Consider the following 19,211-nt stretch of genomic DNA (forward strand, 5'->3'; position numbering starts at 1 on the left):
GCCATCCACATGGGAGACCAGGATGACATTCCCGGCACCTGGCTTCAGCCTGGCCCAGCCATGGCTGTTGTTGGTATATGGGGAGTGAACCGGTAGATGGAGGATACCTCTCTGGTGTTTCTGTGCCTTTCACGTAAATGAAAATGAATCAACTTACTTTAAAGATTGATTTTATTTGAAAGGCAAAGCCACAGAGATTGTCCGTTTGCTGAAGGGGCAGGCTGAAGCCAGGAGCCTGGAACTCCATCCAGGCCTCCCATGTGGGTGGCCACCCTCCTGCCTTCCCAGGCATACCAGCCAGAAGCTGGATCAGGAGCAAAGCAGCCAGGATTCAAACCAATATTCTGACACAGGATGCCAGTGTTGCAGGCAGCAGCTTGGCTCACTGTGCCACAATGCCAGCCCCCCCCCCATAAAACTTTTTTAAAAGTGCATTTATTACACCTGTCCCACTGAATAGCATAGCTTAGCCTAGCCTAACTTAAAGGTGCTCAAAATACTTTTTATAGGGGCCAGTGCTGTGGCTCAGCCTGTAAGCTGCCATCTGCAGTATTGGCATCCCATATGGGCACCAGTTGAAGTCCTGGTTGTTCAACTTCTGATCCAGCTCCTGCTAATGTGCCTGGGAAAGCAGAGGAAGACAGTCCAAGTACGTGGGCCTCTGTCACTCTCTGCTGTGGCCCGGGAAGGCAGTGGAGGATGGCCCAGGTGCTTGGGCCCTGCACCTGCATGGGAGACCAGGAGGAAGCACCTGGCTCCTGGTTTCGGATTGGCACAGTGCACTGGCTGTAGTGGCCATTTGGGGGGGTGAACCAATGGAAGGAAGATCTTTCTCTCTGTTTCTCTCTCTCACTGCCTAACTCTGCCTGTCAAAAAAAATAAGAAGAGAAATGCTGAATAATTCACACGATACACTGAATACTGTTACGAAAACCAGAAGCAGATGTTGTAGGGTGTGCTTTTGTCTCAGCATGAAGTCAGAAAAATCATTAAGTCAGACTGTCCCATATCCCAGCTGGCTGTTAGACATTTATAATTTCTCTCTGCACAGAGATACAGGCCAAATCCAAGTGTCCCATGATGGACGGCACACTATCTCTGGGCCCACATTCTAAAACCTTGGCTCTGTGGCTTACCAACTCCAGCACCCAGTCGCTGTACCTCAGTTTACCCAAGGGGGAGCAGCAGAACCTACCCCATAGACACATCCCAGAACACAGTGACAGGATTTATTACTGTCCCCATGTGCCACGTACCACCTTGGGTCCTTCACATGTACTAGGGTTTGATGCCACACTGCCTTCCTATGTAGGTACTATAGTCTTTTCTGCTTTACAGATAAGGAAGTAGGCATCTAAGGGCTGGATCCCTCCGTGTCTCCCTCTCTCTGTAACTCTGCCTTTCAAATAAATAAATAAATCTATTTTTAAAAGATAGGAAAATTTCCAAGATGTATTTTAAAATCTTAAAGTAGAAGAGTACATACAGTGTAATGAAAGGGAAAAATAAGAATGTGTGTGTGTGTGTGTGTGTGTGTGGTGTATACACGTATCTGCTTGTATTTGCATGAAGAAATTCTAGGGATACACAGAAACTAAGGAAATAAGTAGTGAAGGGGCAGAGGTGGGGCAGGATTTTCATGATTGACATCATTTACTTGCAACTTGAGCTGAATATATTGCTAGGAGAAAAATGTAATGGTTGACAATATAGACGCTGAACACCAATGACAAACGTGAAATTTAGAGGAACAATGATTTCACAAAAGCCATGAAAAGAGTCTAAACCTAAAGTTGTAATCATAATTTAAAAAAAGCTTCTTAGGGCCCATGCTGTGGCTCAGAGGGTTAAAGCCCCGGGCTGCAGTGCTGGCATTCCATAGGGGTGCTGAAATCCCGGCTGCTCCACTTCCGATCCAGCTCCCTGCTAATGACCTGGGAAAGCAGCAGAGAACGCCCCAAGTCCATGGGCCCCTGCACCCACATTGGAGACACGGAAGAAACTCCTGGCTCCTGGCTTCAGCTCAGCTCAGCTCTGCCCATTACAGCTATCTGGGGAGTGAATCAACAGATAGAAGACCTCTCTCTCTGTCTCTACCTCTCTCTCTCTTTCAAAAAAAAAAAAAAAACTGCCTAAGCATTTTGTTAGCCACAGAATATTATACATCTCTTTATTATGGCAGTTTAATCTTATGGAAACTTTCATTCCTTCAATAAATAAATATTTTATTACACACATAATTGTTGGTAATGTATATAGGAAAAAGGCGTCGCCCCAAACCCATCACATTTACCCCACAGAAACACACATATATAATATGAAAATTTTAAGGGGTTATATTACAACTATATTGTATCATTTGTAATTTTGTAACAGACTGCAAACCTTTTTCTTCTTAGCAAATACTCATTTACGCTGTCATCACTAACGACTGCGTAACACATATGCCTGTTTATTAATCAGATACCTATTGTGGGAGATTTAGGAATTTTCAGTGTGTACTAAAATAAACAGAATTGTGAGACAAATTCCATTTTTGCTGCCGATATTTTTGAAAGTTTTTTTTTTCATGATGATGTTACTTTTTCAGTCAAAACCTAGCTACGGTTTTTCGGGAGTGATCTTGCGAGCCAGACAATTCTGGGAGAGTGAGAAAACTCAGAACAGTTTCACGTGCCTGTCAAATTTATCAGGAGAGCGAGAAGCCCGCCTTGGGCTGCGGTGACCCGCCCGCACCGCGCACACGCGCGGGGTCACGAACCGCCGCCCCCAGCCGCGATGCGCAGGGGACTCATAGTAATGATGCACCGGATGTGTGCGTGGAAGTGACTGAAGGCAACTCGCGCGCGATTGGTTCTCCCGAGCGAACCTAATGCTGTTTTCGCCTGGCACTGGCCGCCTGGTTTGTCTATTTGAACAGTCCCCGCCCTCTTGAGAAGCCGGTCCCGAAGCTTCACTTCTCCTTCATTACTATTGGCCTGTATTCCAGTCCATCTTTTTCTTCTGCCTGCCGATTGGTCTTCAGGGCTGTGAGCCCGCCCACTCTCCCGCCCGGCGTAGAGGACAGCGGGGAAGGCGGGTGGTGGGACTGGGGGCCTGAAGCGGCGGTACCGGTGCTGGCGGCGACTGCTGAGGCCTTGGCCGAAGCCGCGTGGTGAGTCTGTGGCCTGGCACCGACCTCTGTAAGGCGGCAGAATATCCAGACCTACGGCCAGCCTGGTCCGAGGGAGGTGCCCGGGAAAGCCGCCTGGCCGGGACGTGGGATCCACTCAGTACCGGCCCACGACCTGGACGCCGCCCGAGCCTTGACCCCACCCCACGCCACGAGGCAACGCCCAGCTCCCGAGGACACCCAGGAGACCCTCCGGTCTTTGGGCCCGCCGGGGTCCCAGCTCCTTGCCGGCCGGCCCGTCAGCTCCGGCACCGGCGTGGCGCCGTAGGGTCTCCTTTGCCCGTCCCAGTTCCCCTTCGTAGCCACCTGGGAATTGGGGAGCCCTGCTCCGGGGCGCCCCGACCTCAGTGTCAGCCGTGCGCTCCACCCTAGAGGCCCATGAGAGACTCGCTCCCGGCAGCCGAGTCCCCTGCCTGGGATGCATCCCCTCTGCCTCTCCCCCGCCTCCGTCCCGGGGTGCAGCCGTCCTGGTTGCAACCTTGACTTCCTTAAGCCTCCCCAAGACCCTGGGGACGTCCGGCCTCCAGGAGTGAGGCCGAGGTCAGCCTGGAGCAGGTGGCGCGGGGTCTCGCTTTTCCAGCGCATGGCAGTGCCTGGGCCCCGTCTTCTCCCTGCCCCAACACTAAGTGCGGTAGCTTTCTTATGGATCCTTGGCTTCCCCGGCCCCTAAGGAACGACCCTAACTTTTGCGGCCCTCTGGCACTGGAGTGTCTGAAGACTTTCCAAATCCAATTATTGCCATGTTTCTTCCTCCGCGTGTCACAAATTGGTTCCAAAAATGAGAATTTTGGCAAGTTTTTCTAGAGTGATCTGGACACACTTAGGGGTATGTTACTTCCATCACAGCTGTGGGGGCTCAGCCCTGTCCTGGCCACTTTACTGCCTGGTGTAGCCTCCTCCCTGCCCCCCGGTTGTCAGAGAGAAGGAGTCGTGCAGTTGAGGAGTGAGTGATCGGTGGTCGGGACTAACTGTCTCTTACACAGTCGCCCCTTGGTGTTCCCCGGGGATCGGTCTAGGACACGCCCCGTGTGCGAGGATACACCAGCTGCTCCTGTAAAAGGATGTGGTCTTGCGTGTGTCTGTGTCCGTGTGCGTTAAGTCATGCCCGGAACGTGTCTCGTCACAAGGTGAAGGTTTGTATGTGTTCAGTACAGGCTCAACTTGTGTGGGAGGTTTTCAGTCCACAGTTGGTTGAACCCGCAAGTGTGGCTGTCCACGGTAGTGTCCTGTAGCGCACTGTCCACTGCAGTGAGCAGCCGCTTGTGCCTGTGACCCGTGCACACCGAGACTGCCTGGGCGTGAATGTTCACTGGAGTTTGGAGACTTAACAAAAAAAAGAATGGAAAATGTATCAATAATTCTTCACATTGATGACATTTTAAACTAATATTGGGGGATATTGGATGAAGGAACATATTTTGATTTCACCTTTTTTTTAAGTAAACTTATCTTTTAATTCCAGTTTTCTCTTTTTAGAAAAAAGACTTTATTTATTTGAAAGGCAGAGTTAGAGAGAGAGAGAGGTCTTCCATCCCCTGGTTCACTCCCAAAATGGCCACAGCAGCATGGGCTGGGCCAAGCTGAGGCCAGGAGCGGGGACTTCTCTGGGTCTCCTGCGTGGGGGGCCATCTGCTGCTGCTTTCCCTGGCGCATTGCGGGGAGCTGAATGGGAAGCGGAGCAGCGGTGACTCGAACTGGTGCTCCCATATGTGACGCGGGCTTCGCGGGCAGTGGCTTAACCCAGTGTCACAGTGTGGCCCTTACTTGTTGTTTGTGTGTATTTTAGATTTATTTATTCATTTGAAAGCAGCCACAGAGAGACAGAAAGGTCCTCCATCCGCCGGTTCCCTCCCCAGATGGCTGCAATGGCCAGAGCTGAGCTGATCCAAAGCCAGGAGCCAGGAGCTTTCTTCTGGGTCCCCCATGCAGGTGCAGCGGCCCAAGCACTTGGGCCATCTGCCGCAGCTTTTCCCAGGCCACTGGCAGGGAGCTGGATAGGGAGTGGAGCAGCCGGGACACCAACCGGCGCACATACGGGCTGTGGGAGTTGCATGCAGCTTTACCCACGACGCCACAGCGGTGGCCCCGAATCAAGGCTTTGCGAATGTTCCTCAGTGTGGTCTCCCCACCTTTTTAGGGTCCACTAGCTGATAGGGGCTGGGTGGAGATCCCCGTTGAATAACTGGGGCCCTAAATTACTGCCATGGTTTGCTCTCTGGAACATAAAAGGAGCTCTTCTCCAAAGAACCTCAGGGCAAGATGCTGGGGACCGGGCCCGCCGCTGCCGCCGCCGCCGCCGCCACCTCAAGCAACGTGAGCGTCCTGCAGCAGTTTGCCAGTGGCCTGAAGAGCCGGAATGAGGAGACCAGGGCCAAGGCTGCCAAGGAGCTCCAGCACTACGTCACCATGGAGCTCCGCGAGGTCAGCCTTCAGGGATCTGGCACCCGTCATCGTGGGGTGTTTGGGCCGGACGTGCCATCACTGGTGTATTTCACCTTTTACTTAGCCGGTTTTCATTTGATGTTGAAAGGTGAAGAGATAAATCTGTCCTCTGACTTGCTCCCCATAAGCCTGCCACAGCCAGGGCTGGGCCAGCCCAAAGCCAGGAGCCCAGAACTCTGTCCAGGTCTCCCACGTGGGTGGCAGGGGACCCACGTCCATGAACCACCACCTGCTGCCTCCCACGGTGCACGTTAGCAGGAAGCTGGCTCCAAAGCAGAGGTGCTGGGACTGGAACCAGTCACTTGGATGTGGGCTGTGGGTGTCCCTGTGAATGCCCACCCCAGCATCCCTGGCTTAGACTCCCTTGGACAGCTAAGTGAAGCTTGAAATGTGGATTCTGTTTTAGAAAAGCCCCCAGCTTCTCCCCACCCTAGAACAGGGTCCTCTCCCGGGGTTGCACGCTTCCTTGGCATTTCTCGTGTCTATGGGCACGATCAGGGATCCACATAAGTTCAGCCTATCAGCTATTTCTGCCTGATAAAAGTGGGTTGGGATGGTTTGGAGAATTGATGGAGACCAGACTTACGGTCAGAGACAGCATCTGGTTCATCCTGTATCCTGACCCAGCAGGCACTCAGGAAGCAGTTACAGATAGAGGTGCATTGCAAGGTCAGTAGCTCTGTGGTTGAGAACTGCAAATGGGCAGAAGCTTGTCTTCCTGGTTTGAGCCACACCTGCTGCCTCTCTCGCCCCAATCCTCTCCGGCACCACCCGTCCCTCCCAACTCCCCCTCTACCCTCGGGGCAAGACACCTTAGAAATCCTTCTGGGCGCATCTTCCTTTCAGATGAGTCAGGAAGAGTCAACGCGGTTCTACGATCAGCTGAACCATCACATATTTGAACTGGTTTCCAGCTCCGATGCCAGTGAGAGGAAAGGGGGCATCTTGGCCATAGGTAAGGACTGAGTCTGGTGCTAGGAACAGCAAACAGGTAGGAATACAGGGCTGGTCACCTTTGTGTCCACCGGGCCCATGTCTGCCACTAGAAGTTCCATTCATGTTTGTGAATTTTCAGGAGCCGTGCGGCTTTCAGTGCCCTTACAGGGGTCCTGATTCTATGAGCAGTCCTAGGATGTAGACCGAGCAGGTGTTTTTAGAAGTGGAAGCTGAGTCCCAGAACCATTAAGCAACTCTTGTGGGGCCAGTGTGTCAGAGCTGGGACCGGAAGCCAGCTTTCTACTACCCCGTGTTGCCTGTGCAGGTGCTGGTTTCTCCGTAGAGCAGGGTTTGGCCTAGCAGGGCTTATGAATGGAGAAGTGAAATTTCGGTGCAGTTCATGAAAGACAGGTCGTCCTTCAGCTCCCAAGGACTGGTCTAGTCCTGTGAATTATGCAGTCCCGGGGGTGTGGGTTTTTCCCCTAATTTCTTGGGGAGACAAAGTATATATACTACAATAGTGCTGTTTTACTTGGTGTAAGTCATTATGACACGGATATCAAATCTTAGGGAAAATGAAAACTGCCCGCACCCTTACGACGTAGCCATGCGCTCAGGGCAGAGCGCGGTGTTGCTCGCCAGCCTTTAGTTGCGGCCTGGCCAGCGCGCTGTGCCTTGTCACCTTCTGCCACCTTCTCTTCCAGCCAGCCTCATCGGCGTGGAAGGTGGGAATGCCACCCGGATCGGCAGGTTTGCCAACTATCTTCGGAATCTCCTCCCCTCCAATGACCCAGTTGTCATGGAGATGGCATCCAAGGCCATTGGCCGCCTTGCCATGGCAGGGGACACTTTCACTGCCGAGTACGTGGAGTTCGAGGTGAAGCGAGCCCTGGAATGGCTGGGTGCTGACCGCAACGAGGGCCGGAGACACGCCGCTGTGAGTGCCCGCGGAACTGGGCGTGGGAACCGTGGCGTTATTTTAGGGTCCCCGGCTTCCTTCCAGGGTTCATCCCCAGAAGAGGCTGTTCTGGTGGGCCAGGATTGGACGCTGTTAGATGGGGTAGTGACTGCACAGGGGAGAGGACCTGGGAGTGGGCAGTGGGGATCAGAGGCCTCACTCAGATGCCTTCTAGTCCTCCCTCTCGAGGGACCGTGCTACAGGAGGGAGCCTGGGACCGGGAGAGGGACACACGTGGGGACCTGGCTCAAGTCTTGGCTTTGTCACCTCCTAACTCCGTAATCTGGCACAACCTCTGACCCTCAGTGTCTTCTTGTCAAATGAAAATCCTAAGATAAAACCTGAAACAAGTGTGCTTACGCAGTGACTGGGCCGGGCTGTCGGGGCAGTGGTACGAGAGCCTAGTGTGTGCCTTCCCGAGGCTCTGTCTTTGTCACAGCCTACGATAACGAACATGGAGGAGTCTGGTCCATTTGCTCTCCTGTTCTGCCCCCAGAATTCCCTGTCTGGAAGAGAGGGCCTGCCTTCCCTTGTCCAAGCAAGTGTGGTCCCGAGGGAGCAGAACTCTGGTGCGAATGGCAGTTCTCAGCTGCCCCCCTCCCCCCCTTTCTCCTAGGTCCTGGTTCTCCGTGAGTTGGCCATCAGCGTCCCCACCTTCTTCTTCCAGCAAGTGCAGCCCTTCTTCGACAACATTTTTGTGGCCGTGTGGGACCCCAAACAGGCCATCCGTGAGGGAGCCGTGGCCGCCCTCCGTGCCTGTCTCATCCTCACCACTCAGCGAGAGCCGAAGGAGATGCAGAAGCCGCAGTGGTACCGGGTGAGAGGGGCTGGGTCCCTGGCGGGCAGCCGCTCGGGCAGAGCCTGCAGTGCACGTTCACGCCGTCAGGCAGCTTCACGACCCTCAGCAGGAGTCGGTGGTTCCTCTGCTGCATTTCGTGAAAGCAGAGGCCCAGTGATAGATGCAGCATCATCTCGTGTGTCGCTAAGAATGAGAACATGCCGGTCAGGCCATGACTCAGTGCCTTCCGCACTCCAAGACATCTGTTCTGAGGTGTAAAAACATGCTTCCTTGCAGACTCGCCGGGAGATGGCTGGTAGGAGTTTAGAAAGGGCGGTGCCTTCTGCTCTGGTGTCCTGAGCTCTGTGCCGTCTGCTGCTGCCGAGGGGCTGTGAGCCTGCTAGTACCGCAGGCGCCCTGCGCGTAGGGCGGGAGGCTGGCCTTCCAGGCTTGCCTGTACGTGTGACACTGCGCGGCTCACTCAGGGTCTTTGAGCCTGGGGGCGGGGTTTTTGTTTTGGCAGGTGATAATGATACGTATCTCAGTGGCATGTGAGGGCAGAAGAGCTGAAGCTAAATTAAACAAGCGCACGACCAGTCAGTGTTACGCTGGTCCACGGCGCCGAGCACGTGTGGGAACACCCCGGAACCCCAGCGAGGGCTGGTTGGGCCTGGCTTCTCTCCAGCTCTGGACGCTGGGTGAGCACAGGATTCTGTCCGTTTCTGCAGCACACGTTCGAAGAGGCAGAGAAGGGGTTTGATGAGACCCTGGCCAAGGAGAAGGGGATGAATCGGGATGACCGGATCCACGGAGCCTTGCTGATCCTCAACGAGCTGGTTCGGATCAGCAGCATGGAGGGCGAGGTGAGATGCGGCGGCCGGGCGGGCAGAGCAAGACCCTCGTCCGCACGGAGCGGGCACTTTTAGGAGGAAACAGGTGACAAGCAGGTAGACAGGACAACTTCAGACAGCAACGAGTCCTGGGAAGGAAACACAACAGGAAAGAGGATGGAGGTGAGGGGTGGGGTTGAGTGCAGTGGCTGGGCTCAGGCCCGATCTGGGAGGTCGGGCTCCAGCTGTGATCTTTCCTGTGGGAAATGCAGTGTCAGGGAAGGCCCTCTCTGAAGCAGAGCCATTGGAGTCCAGAGGCCGCAGGACATGCAGGAGCCCCTTGTAGCAGGCCAGGGGCTGCGTTCCAGGCAAAGGCTTTGAGGTGGGAGGAAAAGTTGGTCAAGTTTGAAAAATTGATGAAGCAGAAAGAAGGGGCGTGTGGCTGGTCCCTTACCACAAGAAGGAGAGAAGGTGGGAGGTGTGGTCAGGGAGGAAGGGGCTCGTGGTTCGTGGTCAGCACTGGCTCCTCTTCTAGTTACAGGGGCAGACATTGGCCGTGTGCACACAGGGTGGCGATGTGCGGTGTGACGCCATGCCTTTTCTAAGGTGTGGAGAGGCAGGAGTCAACGCAGGGAGACCAGATAGGAGGTGAATTAGCTTGAGGAGATGGGTATAAAGTACCAGGGTGAGGGTAGAAAGGACAGAGGTTTTATTAGTGAAATAGCCGGTAAGAAAATGGGAGGGGAGGTGGGAGAGCAGGAAGACCACATTCTACCTCTGACCCTAACTGGACAAGAGGTGGGAGAGAAACTGGGTGGAGTCTACTGTGCAAGGCCTCCGTGAGATCCTCAAGCCAGCATCAGCTGTTGAAGGCCTGGTCTCCCAAGAACAGGCCTCCCTTGGCATCCCTACCGTGTCCTGTCATCTGCCAGGAGCAGCCGACGGAAAGCGTGGCCTTGGAACAAACTCGGTGCGGGGTCCCAGCACAGCAGCTGGGCCCTTAGTCAGTTAGGCTGCTTGTACTTGAAGGTCAGGAAGCTGTTTGGGTGGTCTGGGTGAGCAACGGTGGTGGCTTGGGCTAGGAATGGCAGCACACATGCTGAAAAGTAGTTGGGTTCAAGCTGGATTTGGGAGGTCGGGCTCCATCCTTGATCTTGCCTGTGGGAAATGAAATGTCACCCCTGGACTTCCTTTAGTAGACACAAGGATGGTTTGGTACCGGGCTCGGAGCCGGCGCCGCGGTTCACTAGGCTAATCCTCTGCCTTGCGGCGCTGGCACACCGGGTTCTAGTCCCAGTCGGGGCGCCGGATTCTGTCCCGGTTGCCCCTCTTCCAGGCCAGCTCTCTGCTATGGCCAGGGAGTGCAGTGGAGGATGGCTCAAGTACTTGGACCCTGCACCCCATGGGAAACCAGGATAAGTACCTGGCTCCTGCCATCGGATCAGCACAGTGCACTGGCCGCAGCATGCTGGCCGCGGCAGCCATTGGAGGGTGAACCAACAGCAAAGGAAGACCTTTCTCTCTGTCTCTCTCTCTCACTATTCACTCTGCCTGTCAAAAAAAAAAAAAAAAAAAAAAAGCAGAGAGAGAGAGGTACCAGGCTCGGAACCCTTCTGCTCTGTGGACTGTGGGACTCAGGCAGGTTATGGCTTCAGCTCGCTTAGTTCACTTGGATGAGATCCTCCCAGCCTCCGTCAGCTCGCGGGAGGTTTCTAAATATGCAGAGTGCCCAGCGCAGCACCTGATACGTGGCCGGTGTTCTGTAAGCAGTAGCCGTCAGAGGGCCCTGCCAGCATTGTGTTTTGATTGACACACAATTTTATATATATATATATATTTATAGGACACAATGTGATATTTTGATACATGTATACTTTATGTAATGTTCAAATTAGAGTGATTAGCATTTATCATTTCTTTGTGGTGAGAACATAAAAATTCTCTGCTAGCTGTTTTGAAATATAAGAGCATTATTGTTAACTATAGTCGCCTTTCTGTGCAATACAGAACTTGTTCCACTTAACTGTAACTTGTACTCATTAGCTCACCTCTCTGTTTTCCCCACTCTCCTAACCCCTCCGCCATCTAGTAACAACTGTTCTAGCCACAACTTCTATGAGATGGACTTTTTTTTAAGAGTTCCCATGTGAGTTAGGATCATACAGTATTTGTCTGTGTCTAGCTTATTTCACCTAAAGTAATGTTTATGTGTTCATCTGTATTGTTGCAAGTGACAGGATTTCATTTATGACTAGATTGTATTCCGTTATATACATATACCGTATTTTTTTTAAAATTTTTTGATTTATATAAGGTGAATAAATTTCATCTATTTCAAATATATAGATTTAGGAGCGTAGTGACACTTCCCACCCCACCCAGCCTCCCTCCTCCTTCCTTTTTTATTCTCTCTTAGTTTGTTTTTTAGATTTATTTATTTATTTGAAAGGCAGAGTTACAGAGAGGCAGAGGCAGAGAGAGAGAAGTCTTCCATCAGCTGATTCACTCCCCATATGGCCACAATGGCCGGATCTGGGCCAATCCGAAGCCAGGAGCCAGGAGCTTCTTCCCAGTCTCCTACATGGGTTCAGGGGCCCAAACACTTGGGCCATCTTCTACTGCTTTCCCAGGCCACAGCAGAGAGCTGGATTGGAAGAGGAACAGCCAGGACCTGAACCAGCGCCTATATGGGATGCCAGCATTGTAGGTGGTAGCTTTACCCACTACGCCATGGTGCCAGCCCCTCTTTCTTTTAATTGTAACAATGACATACTTTCAGCTTATTTTATAATCGTAAGCTTAATCTTCCATTAAGTAAATAATTCACCAATAGTAAGAACAAATAAAAAAAACAAACACTGTTCCTCAACAGGAGACAAGAGCTATAAACAATCAAATCTCAAAATGTCAATTTCACTTATATACATTTTTTTGTACTCTAAAAGTTAACCTCAGATCAGGGAAAACATGATATTTGTCTTTTTGTGACTGGCTTATTTCACTAAGTATATGGTTTCTAGTTGTATCCATTTTGTTGCAGAAGACAGGATTTCATTCTTTGTTATGGCTGAGTAGTATTCCATAGTGTAAATATACCATATTTTTTTAAGATTTATTTCTTTTTTGAGAGGAAATGTTACAGAGAGAGGGATCTTCCGTCTGCTGGTTTACTTCCCAGTTGGTTGCAATGGCCAAAGCTGGGCTGATCCAAAGCCAGGAGCTTCTTCCAGGTCTCCCAATGTGGGTACAGGGACCCAAGCACTTGGGCCACCTTCCAATGCTTTCCCAGGCCATTAACAGGGAGCTTGATTGTAAGTGGAACAGCTGGGACTTGAACTGGCGCTCACACCAGATGCCAGCGTCACAGACGGAGACTGAGCTAACTCACACCACAGCACTGGCCCCACATTTTCTTTATCCAGTCATCGATTGATGGACATCTGGGTTGATTCCATATCTTAGCTATTGTGAATTGAGCTACAATAAATGTGGGAGTACAGAGAACTGTTTCATATGCTGATGTCATTTCATTTGGATAAATTCCCAGGAGTGGGATGGCTGGGTCATACGGTAGATCTATTTTCAGATTTCCAAGAAATCTCTATACTGTCTTCCACAATGGCTACACCAGTTTACATTCCCACCAGCTGTGTATTAGGGTACCTTTTTGCCCACATCCTTGCCAGCATTTATTGTTTGTTGATTTCTGATGAGAGCCATTGTACCTGGGGTGAGGTAAAACCTCACTGCGGTTTTTATTTACATTTTCCTGATGGCTGGTGATCCTGAGCATTTTTTCATGTGCCTGTTGGCTGTTTGAATTTCGTTCTTTGAAAAATGCCTGTTTAGGATTTGATAAAGGAACCAAGGCCTTCGGCAACCAGGCAGTCAACCAAATGCTGCTACAGGGATATACTCGGCTCCCCACCCAGGGGACAGCGACTTGAGACATCGCCCCATGCCAGTGAAGAGTACCTCATCGGTGCCCATGTGGGATGCTGGCCCTGTGGGCGGGGCTTTAACTCCCTGCACCACAGCGCTGGCCCCCTGTAGTATGTCTTCAAATCTGATATTGTTATGCCTCTGATTTCTTTTTGTTATTTAAGATTGCTTTAGATATTTGGGGTCTTTGGCTCTTCCATATGAATTTTAGCATCATTTCTTCTAGATCCGAGAAGAATGTTGTTAGTATTTTGGTTGGGATCGCATTGAATTTGTAAGTTGCCTTGGATAGTGTGGAGATTTGATGATATTCATTCTTCCAATCCATGAACATGGAAGATTTTTTTATTAGTTATTTTTTTCAAGGCAGAGAGATGAATGGAAAGAGATCTTCTGTCCACTAATCCCTTCCCCAGATCCTCTTGGGCCCCGGGCTAGGATGAAGCCAGTAGCCTCGGACTTAGTCCAGGTCCAACGAGTGGGTGGCAGGGACCTAAGCACTTGAGCCATCATCTGCTGCCTCCCGTGGTTTCATTAGCAGGAAGCTGGATTGCAAGTGGAGTAGCTGGTATCCAAACCAGGTACTCAGATATGGGATGCGGGCATCCCTCGGAAACGGCAGCTTAAGCCCTGCACCAAATGCCCCAATATGCCGCACTTTCTTTACCTGTTCATCTGCTTTTGTTTTTGTGTTTTTAATATTTATTTATTTTATTTGAAAAGCAGAGAGAGAGGGAAAGAGAGATGGAGATCTGCCATCTAATGGTTCACTCCCCCCATGGCCGCAGCCGCCAGAGCTGGCCTAGACTGAAGCCAGGAGCTTCTCCAGGTCGCCCATGTGGGTGCAGGGGCTCGAGCACCTGGGCCGTTTCCTGCTGCTTTCCCAGGTGCATGAGCAGGGAGCAGGCGCCCGTGTGGGATGCTGTGCTGGCGCTGCAGGCAGCTGCCTAACCAGCTACGCCACAGCGCTGGCCCCATTCCTCTGTTGATGGATACTTAGGTTGATTCCGTGTCTCGGCTGTCATGAAGAGTGCCGCAAAGCATATACAGTGGTGGGAAGCGTCACTGTTTCAGAGCTGCATCACAGGGTGGCTCTATTTTTAATTTTCTTTTAAGGATGTTAAACAATTTCATGCCAACCACTTTGCCAGCTTATACGAAATGCACATATGTCCTTAAAGACACAAATTCAGGAAAAGGGCTCAAATTTTTGAATTGCCTTTTAAGAAATTAAATTCATTTTAAAAGTCTTCTCCAGAGATCGTGAAAGGCCTAACTGGTTTCTCTGGTGGATCCTGGTAACCATTTAAGGAACTGTGTGTCTGTACCGCTGTTGAGATATGTACTTTCACTTGTTTCTGTGATGGTCACCCTTTTACTTCATTTTTATTTTTTATAAGTATTTTTTTAAAGATTTATTTATTTATTTGAAAGAGTTACACAAAGAGAGGAGAGGCAGAGAGAGGTCTTCCATCTGCTGGTTCACTCCCCAATTGGCCACAATGGCCAGAGCTGTGCCGGTCCAAAGCCAGGATCCAGGAGCTTCTTCCGGGTCTCCCACGTGGGTTCAGGGGCCCAAGGACTTGTGCCATCCTCTACTGCTTTCCCAGGCCACAGCAGAGAGCTGGATGGGAAGTGGAGCAGCTGGGTCTCGAAGCGGCGCCCACATGGGATGCCAGCGCTTCAGGCCAGGGTGTTAACCCGCTGTGCCACAGCGCCTGCCCCATAAGTATTTTTTTTAAAGGTTTATTCTATTTAGTTGAAAGGCAGAGTTATAGAGAGAGGTAGAGACAGAAAGAGAGAGAGGTCTTCCATCTGCTGGTTCACTACCCAAATGGCCACAATGGCCAGAGCTGAGCTGATCCAAAGCCAGGAGCCAGGAGCTTCTTCTGGATCTCCCATGTGGATGTAGGGGCCCAAGGACTTGGGCAATCCTCTGCTGCTTTCCCAGGCCATTAGCAGGGAGCTGGATTGAACGTGCAGCAGCCAGGACTTAAACCTGTGCCCATAGAGGATGCTGGCACTACAGGCCAGGGCTTTAACCTGCTACACCACAGTGTTGGCCAGCCCTTTCACTTCTGCTGTAGGACTCCCTTCAGCGTTTGTAGGGCTTGTCTGGTGATGATGAATTCTTTCAGTGTTTGCTTGCTACAGAAAGTTGTTATTTCACCTACCTTTTTTTTTTTTTTTTTTTTTTTTTGAGATTTAAAAGTGTTTATTAGAATCAAGGAACTCCAGGGGCTGGCTCTGTGCTGTAGTGGCAAAGCCACCGCCTGCAGTGCCGACAATCCCATATGGGTGTTGGTTTGAGTCCTGGCTGCTCCTCTTCCAATCCAGCTCTCTGCTATGGCCTGGGAAACCAGCAGAAGATGGCCCAGGTGCTTGGGCACCTGCACTCACATGGGAGACTGGGAAGAAGCACCTGACTTCTGGCTTTGGATCGGTGCAGCTCCGACCGTTGCGGCCATCTGGGGAGTGAACCAGCGGATGGAAGCCCTCTCTCTCTGTCTCTCCCTCTCATTGTCTGTCTCAAATAAATAACAAAAAATAAATAAACTGTCTCAAATAAATAAATAAAATATTTAAAAAAAATAAATCTTCCATCTATTGGTTCACTCCCCAAACAGCAACTCTGGCTGGACCTGGCCAAAGCCAGGAGCCTGAAACTCCATTTGGGTCTTTCAGGTAGGTAGCAGGTGCCCCAGCACGTGGGCCATTTTCTGCCATTTTCCCAGGTGCAGTGGCAGGGAGCTGGTTTGGAAATGGAGCAGCTGGACTTGAACCAGCACTCACAGAGGATGCCAGTGTCACAGTTGGTGATCTAACCTGCTGCACCACAATGCTAGCCCCCTCCATTTCTTTTTTAAAAGGTTTTTTCATCTGAAAGGCAGAGTTACAGAGAGAGGGAGAGACAGAGACAGAGATATTTGTTTTATTTCCCAAATGGCTGTTTTGGCCAGATCTGGGCCAGGCTGAAGCCTGGAGCCAGGAGCTTCATCTGAGTCTCCCACATGGGTGCAGGGGTCCAAGGACTTGAGCTGTCATCCTCTGCTGCTTTCCTTTTAACTCCCATCTGGGGAGTTAACCGGCAGGTAGAAGTTTCTCTCTCTCTCTCTCTCTGCTTTTGCCTCCCTGTAATTCTGCCTCTCAAATAAATAAATCTTTTTTTAAAAAAAAGAGATGTTTTAGTTCTTTGGGTCGAATCCATGAGGAGTCCTCTCAGCCTCCTGGACTTGGATGTCCGTGTCTTTCCCAAGGTTCGGGAGGTGTCCTGCAGTCGCTCCACTGACTAAGTTTTCCGTGCCTTTTCCCTCCCCACCTCATAGAGCATGCACAGTAGGGATGTTGGCAGATGTTTGTCCCGTAAATCTCCATGACTTCCTTTGTTCTTCTGAACGTTTGTTTTCATTTCCTCGTTGTTTCAGAAGGCGTCTTGGGCTGGGTGTTTGGCCTGGCGGTGCAGGTGCCCACATCCCGTATCAGAGGACCTGGGTTCGGTTCCTGGCTGTAGCCCCTGACTCCAGCCACCTGCTGATGCAGCCCTGGGAGGCAGTGTTGTGACTGGGTGGTGGGAGTCCTACTTGCCCCCGTGGGAGATGAGGATCACGCTCTGAGTTCCTGGCTTTGTTTTGGCTGAGGGTTGTTGTCATTTGGCGAGTGAACCAGCGGATGAAGGAGTTCACTGTCTCTCTGCCGCGCAAATGAATTTTCAAAAAATGTTTTTTGTTTTGTTTTGTTTTAAAAAAGCTGTCTTCAAGCTTAGAAATTCTTCTACCTGCTCAGTTCTGTTGAGGTATTCAACTGTTTTTAATTTCATATATTGAGTTCTTTACCTCACAGATTTCAGATTGCCTCTTTTTTTTTTTTTTTTTTTTTTTGACAGGCAGAGTGGACAGTGAGAGACAGAGACAGAGAGAAAGGTCTTCCTTTTGCCGTTGGTTCACCCTCCAATGGCCGCCATGGCTGGCACGCTGCGGCCGGCACACCGTGCTGATCCGCAGGCAGGAGCCAGGTGCTTCTCCTGGTCTCCCATGGGGTGCAGGGCCCAAGCACTTGGGCCATCCTCCACTGCCCTCCCGGGCCACAACAGAGAGCTGGCCTGGAAGAGGGGCAACCGGGACAGAATCCGGCGCCCCGACTGGGACTAGAACCCGGTGTGCTGGTGTCGCTAGGTGGAGGATTAGCCTATTGAGCCGCGGCGCCGGCCTAGATGAAGTAATTCTTAAAACATGCTTTGTGAATTAGGAACTGTCTGAATATAAGGTATAATTTTTTTTGAAGATTTACTTATTTGAAAGAGTTACACAGAGAGAGAAGGACAGGCAGAGTGAGAAAGAGAGAGAGGTCTTCCATCCACTGGTTCACTCCCTAATTGGCCACAATGGCCAGAACTGTGCCAATCTGAAGCCAGGAGCTTCTTCTGAGTCTCCCACACGGGTGCAGGGGCCCAAGGACTTGGTCCATCTTCTGCTTTCCCAGACCAAAGCAGAGAGTTGGATTGGAAGTGGAACAGCCAGAACTCAAACCGGTGCCCATATGGGATGCCGGCACTTCAGGCGGTGGCTTTACCCCCTACACCATAGTGCTGGCCCTCAGGTGTGCTTTCTTGATATGTTCACTTGTTCATCAAATATTAATTGAGCCCCTAATATGTGCCTCTTAAGAGCTAGAGTAATCTAACAGGGGGACAGGTAAGATACCTATAAGTAAAAATAAATCATATCATGATAAATGCTGTGGAGAAAGTGAGAGCAGGGAAGGGAAAGAGTTAATAGCATGAATTAAAGATTGCATTTTTTACTTGCTTTAGCCACTGTGTTGGGAATGTGTTGTTGGAGGGCCCAGGCTGAAGCTGGGAACCCCGTGTGGAGGGAGCTGTGGCCATCTTCGCACGGGGCTCTTTGCAGCTCACACACAGTGGGTGGGCCATGGAGTCCACAAGAGGCTGGGTTCTGGATTTGGGATTTGCTGATAGATTGGAGCTGGGTGGAAGGGGAAGAAGTCAAGGTGTTGGCCGAGCAGCCCAGGGCTGCAGTGCAATGACCGTAGCGGGAGGAGCTGACCAGGAGTGTGGTTTGAAGTTAAGTTTGAGGTGCGTGTTGGGCTGTTCTGAGCAGAGATGTGTGTGGGAGACACAGATTTGGGATTCTTCAGCATACAGGTGTTACTGAAGTCACAAGACCAGGTGAGGGCCCCAAGGGAGCTGGTGTGCTTGAGGTCTGAGGTCGGGAGGTGAAGAGGAACCCCAGGAGACCAGTCAGGAGAGGGGAGCACCCAGCGAGGCTGACGTCCGTGAAGCTCAGCCAAGAAGGGTTTCAGTCCCAGGAGGAGGAGGAGGGGTTGGATTAAACGCTGCAGATAAGATGGATTTAGCAGCGTGAGAGTCCTCTGACCTGGATAAGACAGTGGATGAGATTTTCTGAAAAATGAAATGTGTATGTCAGGAACAGACATTTAAAAAACTGTTTTAGAGCCTTTTTTTAAAGATTTATTTATTTGTTAGAAAGAGTCAAGAGGGAGAGCAAGAGACAGAGAGAGGTCCTCCATCCTCTGGTTCACTGCCCAGATGGCTGCAGTGGCCAGGGCTGAGCCAGGCCGGAGCTGGAGCTGCTTCTGGGTCTGCCGTGTGGGTGCAGGAGCCCAAACACTCGGGCCATCTTCCACTGCTTTCCCGGGCCACAGCAGGGAGCTGGATCAGCAGGAGAGCAGCCTGGACCTGAACCAGTGCCCATCTGTGATGTCGGCATGGCAGGCGGCGGCTTTGCCCACTACGCCACACTCGGGCCCCCGTGGCCTTCTCAGTGCACGGTGTTGGAGATGAGTTCTCGGGCAGCCTCTGGGAAGGGAGACCTGTCAGCTGGTTTCATGCCTGCTGCGCGAGCCTAGAGTTCTGCGACAATTACTCGCCTGTGTGACTGCCTGGGCTGCTAGGAAGAGACCAGTATCCTTACAGGCTGCTGGCCTGGGCTGCCCCTGACCCTGCTGTGATCTTCAGTGTGCAGGTTGGCCTTCCCGAGCCACACAGGGAGTCCTTGGGGGTGCGGCCTGAGGCAGCCTGAGCCTGCGCCCTCCGCGGTGTTCAGCAGGTGGTGCTCTTCTGCCTAAATTGGGATGCAAGTGGGTCCCCTGCTCTGGAGAAGTTAGAATCCTGCC

General features: G+C 51.4%; 1 protein-coding gene across 3 annotated transcripts in view; it reads left to right on the plus strand.

Annotated features, from left to right (window-relative positions):
- The first annotated feature begins 3,034 nt into the window (after positions 1-3,034).
- Positions 3,035-19,211, plus strand: part of MTOR (mechanistic target of rapamycin kinase) — a 133,305-nt gene continuing 117,128 nt past the window's right edge. For 2 of the 3 annotated variants that reach the window (XM_008251668.5, XM_089299316.1), the window contains exons 1-6: positions 3,035-3,154; positions 5,402-5,593; positions 6,461-6,569; positions 7,255-7,487; positions 8,125-8,325; positions 9,015-9,149. In XM_008251668.5, the coding sequence (XP_008249890.1) occupies positions 5,432-5,593; positions 6,461-6,569; positions 7,255-7,487; positions 8,125-8,325; positions 9,015-9,149 (840 nt within the window). In that variant the 5' untranslated portion in view covers positions 3,035-3,154; positions 5,402-5,431. The remainder of the gene's footprint in view (positions 3,155-5,401; positions 5,594-6,460; positions 6,570-7,254; positions 7,488-8,124; positions 8,326-9,014; positions 9,150-19,211) is intronic. The other variant, XM_002723353.6, reaches the window with a different exon arrangement.

This window comes from Oryctolagus cuniculus, chromosome 7 (assembly GCF_051225735.1).
Source record: "Oryctolagus cuniculus isolate XC-2025 breed Fujian yellow rabbit chromosome 7, ASM5122573v1, whole genome shotgun sequence".
Lineage (NCBI taxonomy): Eukaryota > Metazoa > Chordata > Mammalia > Lagomorpha > Leporidae > Oryctolagus > Oryctolagus cuniculus.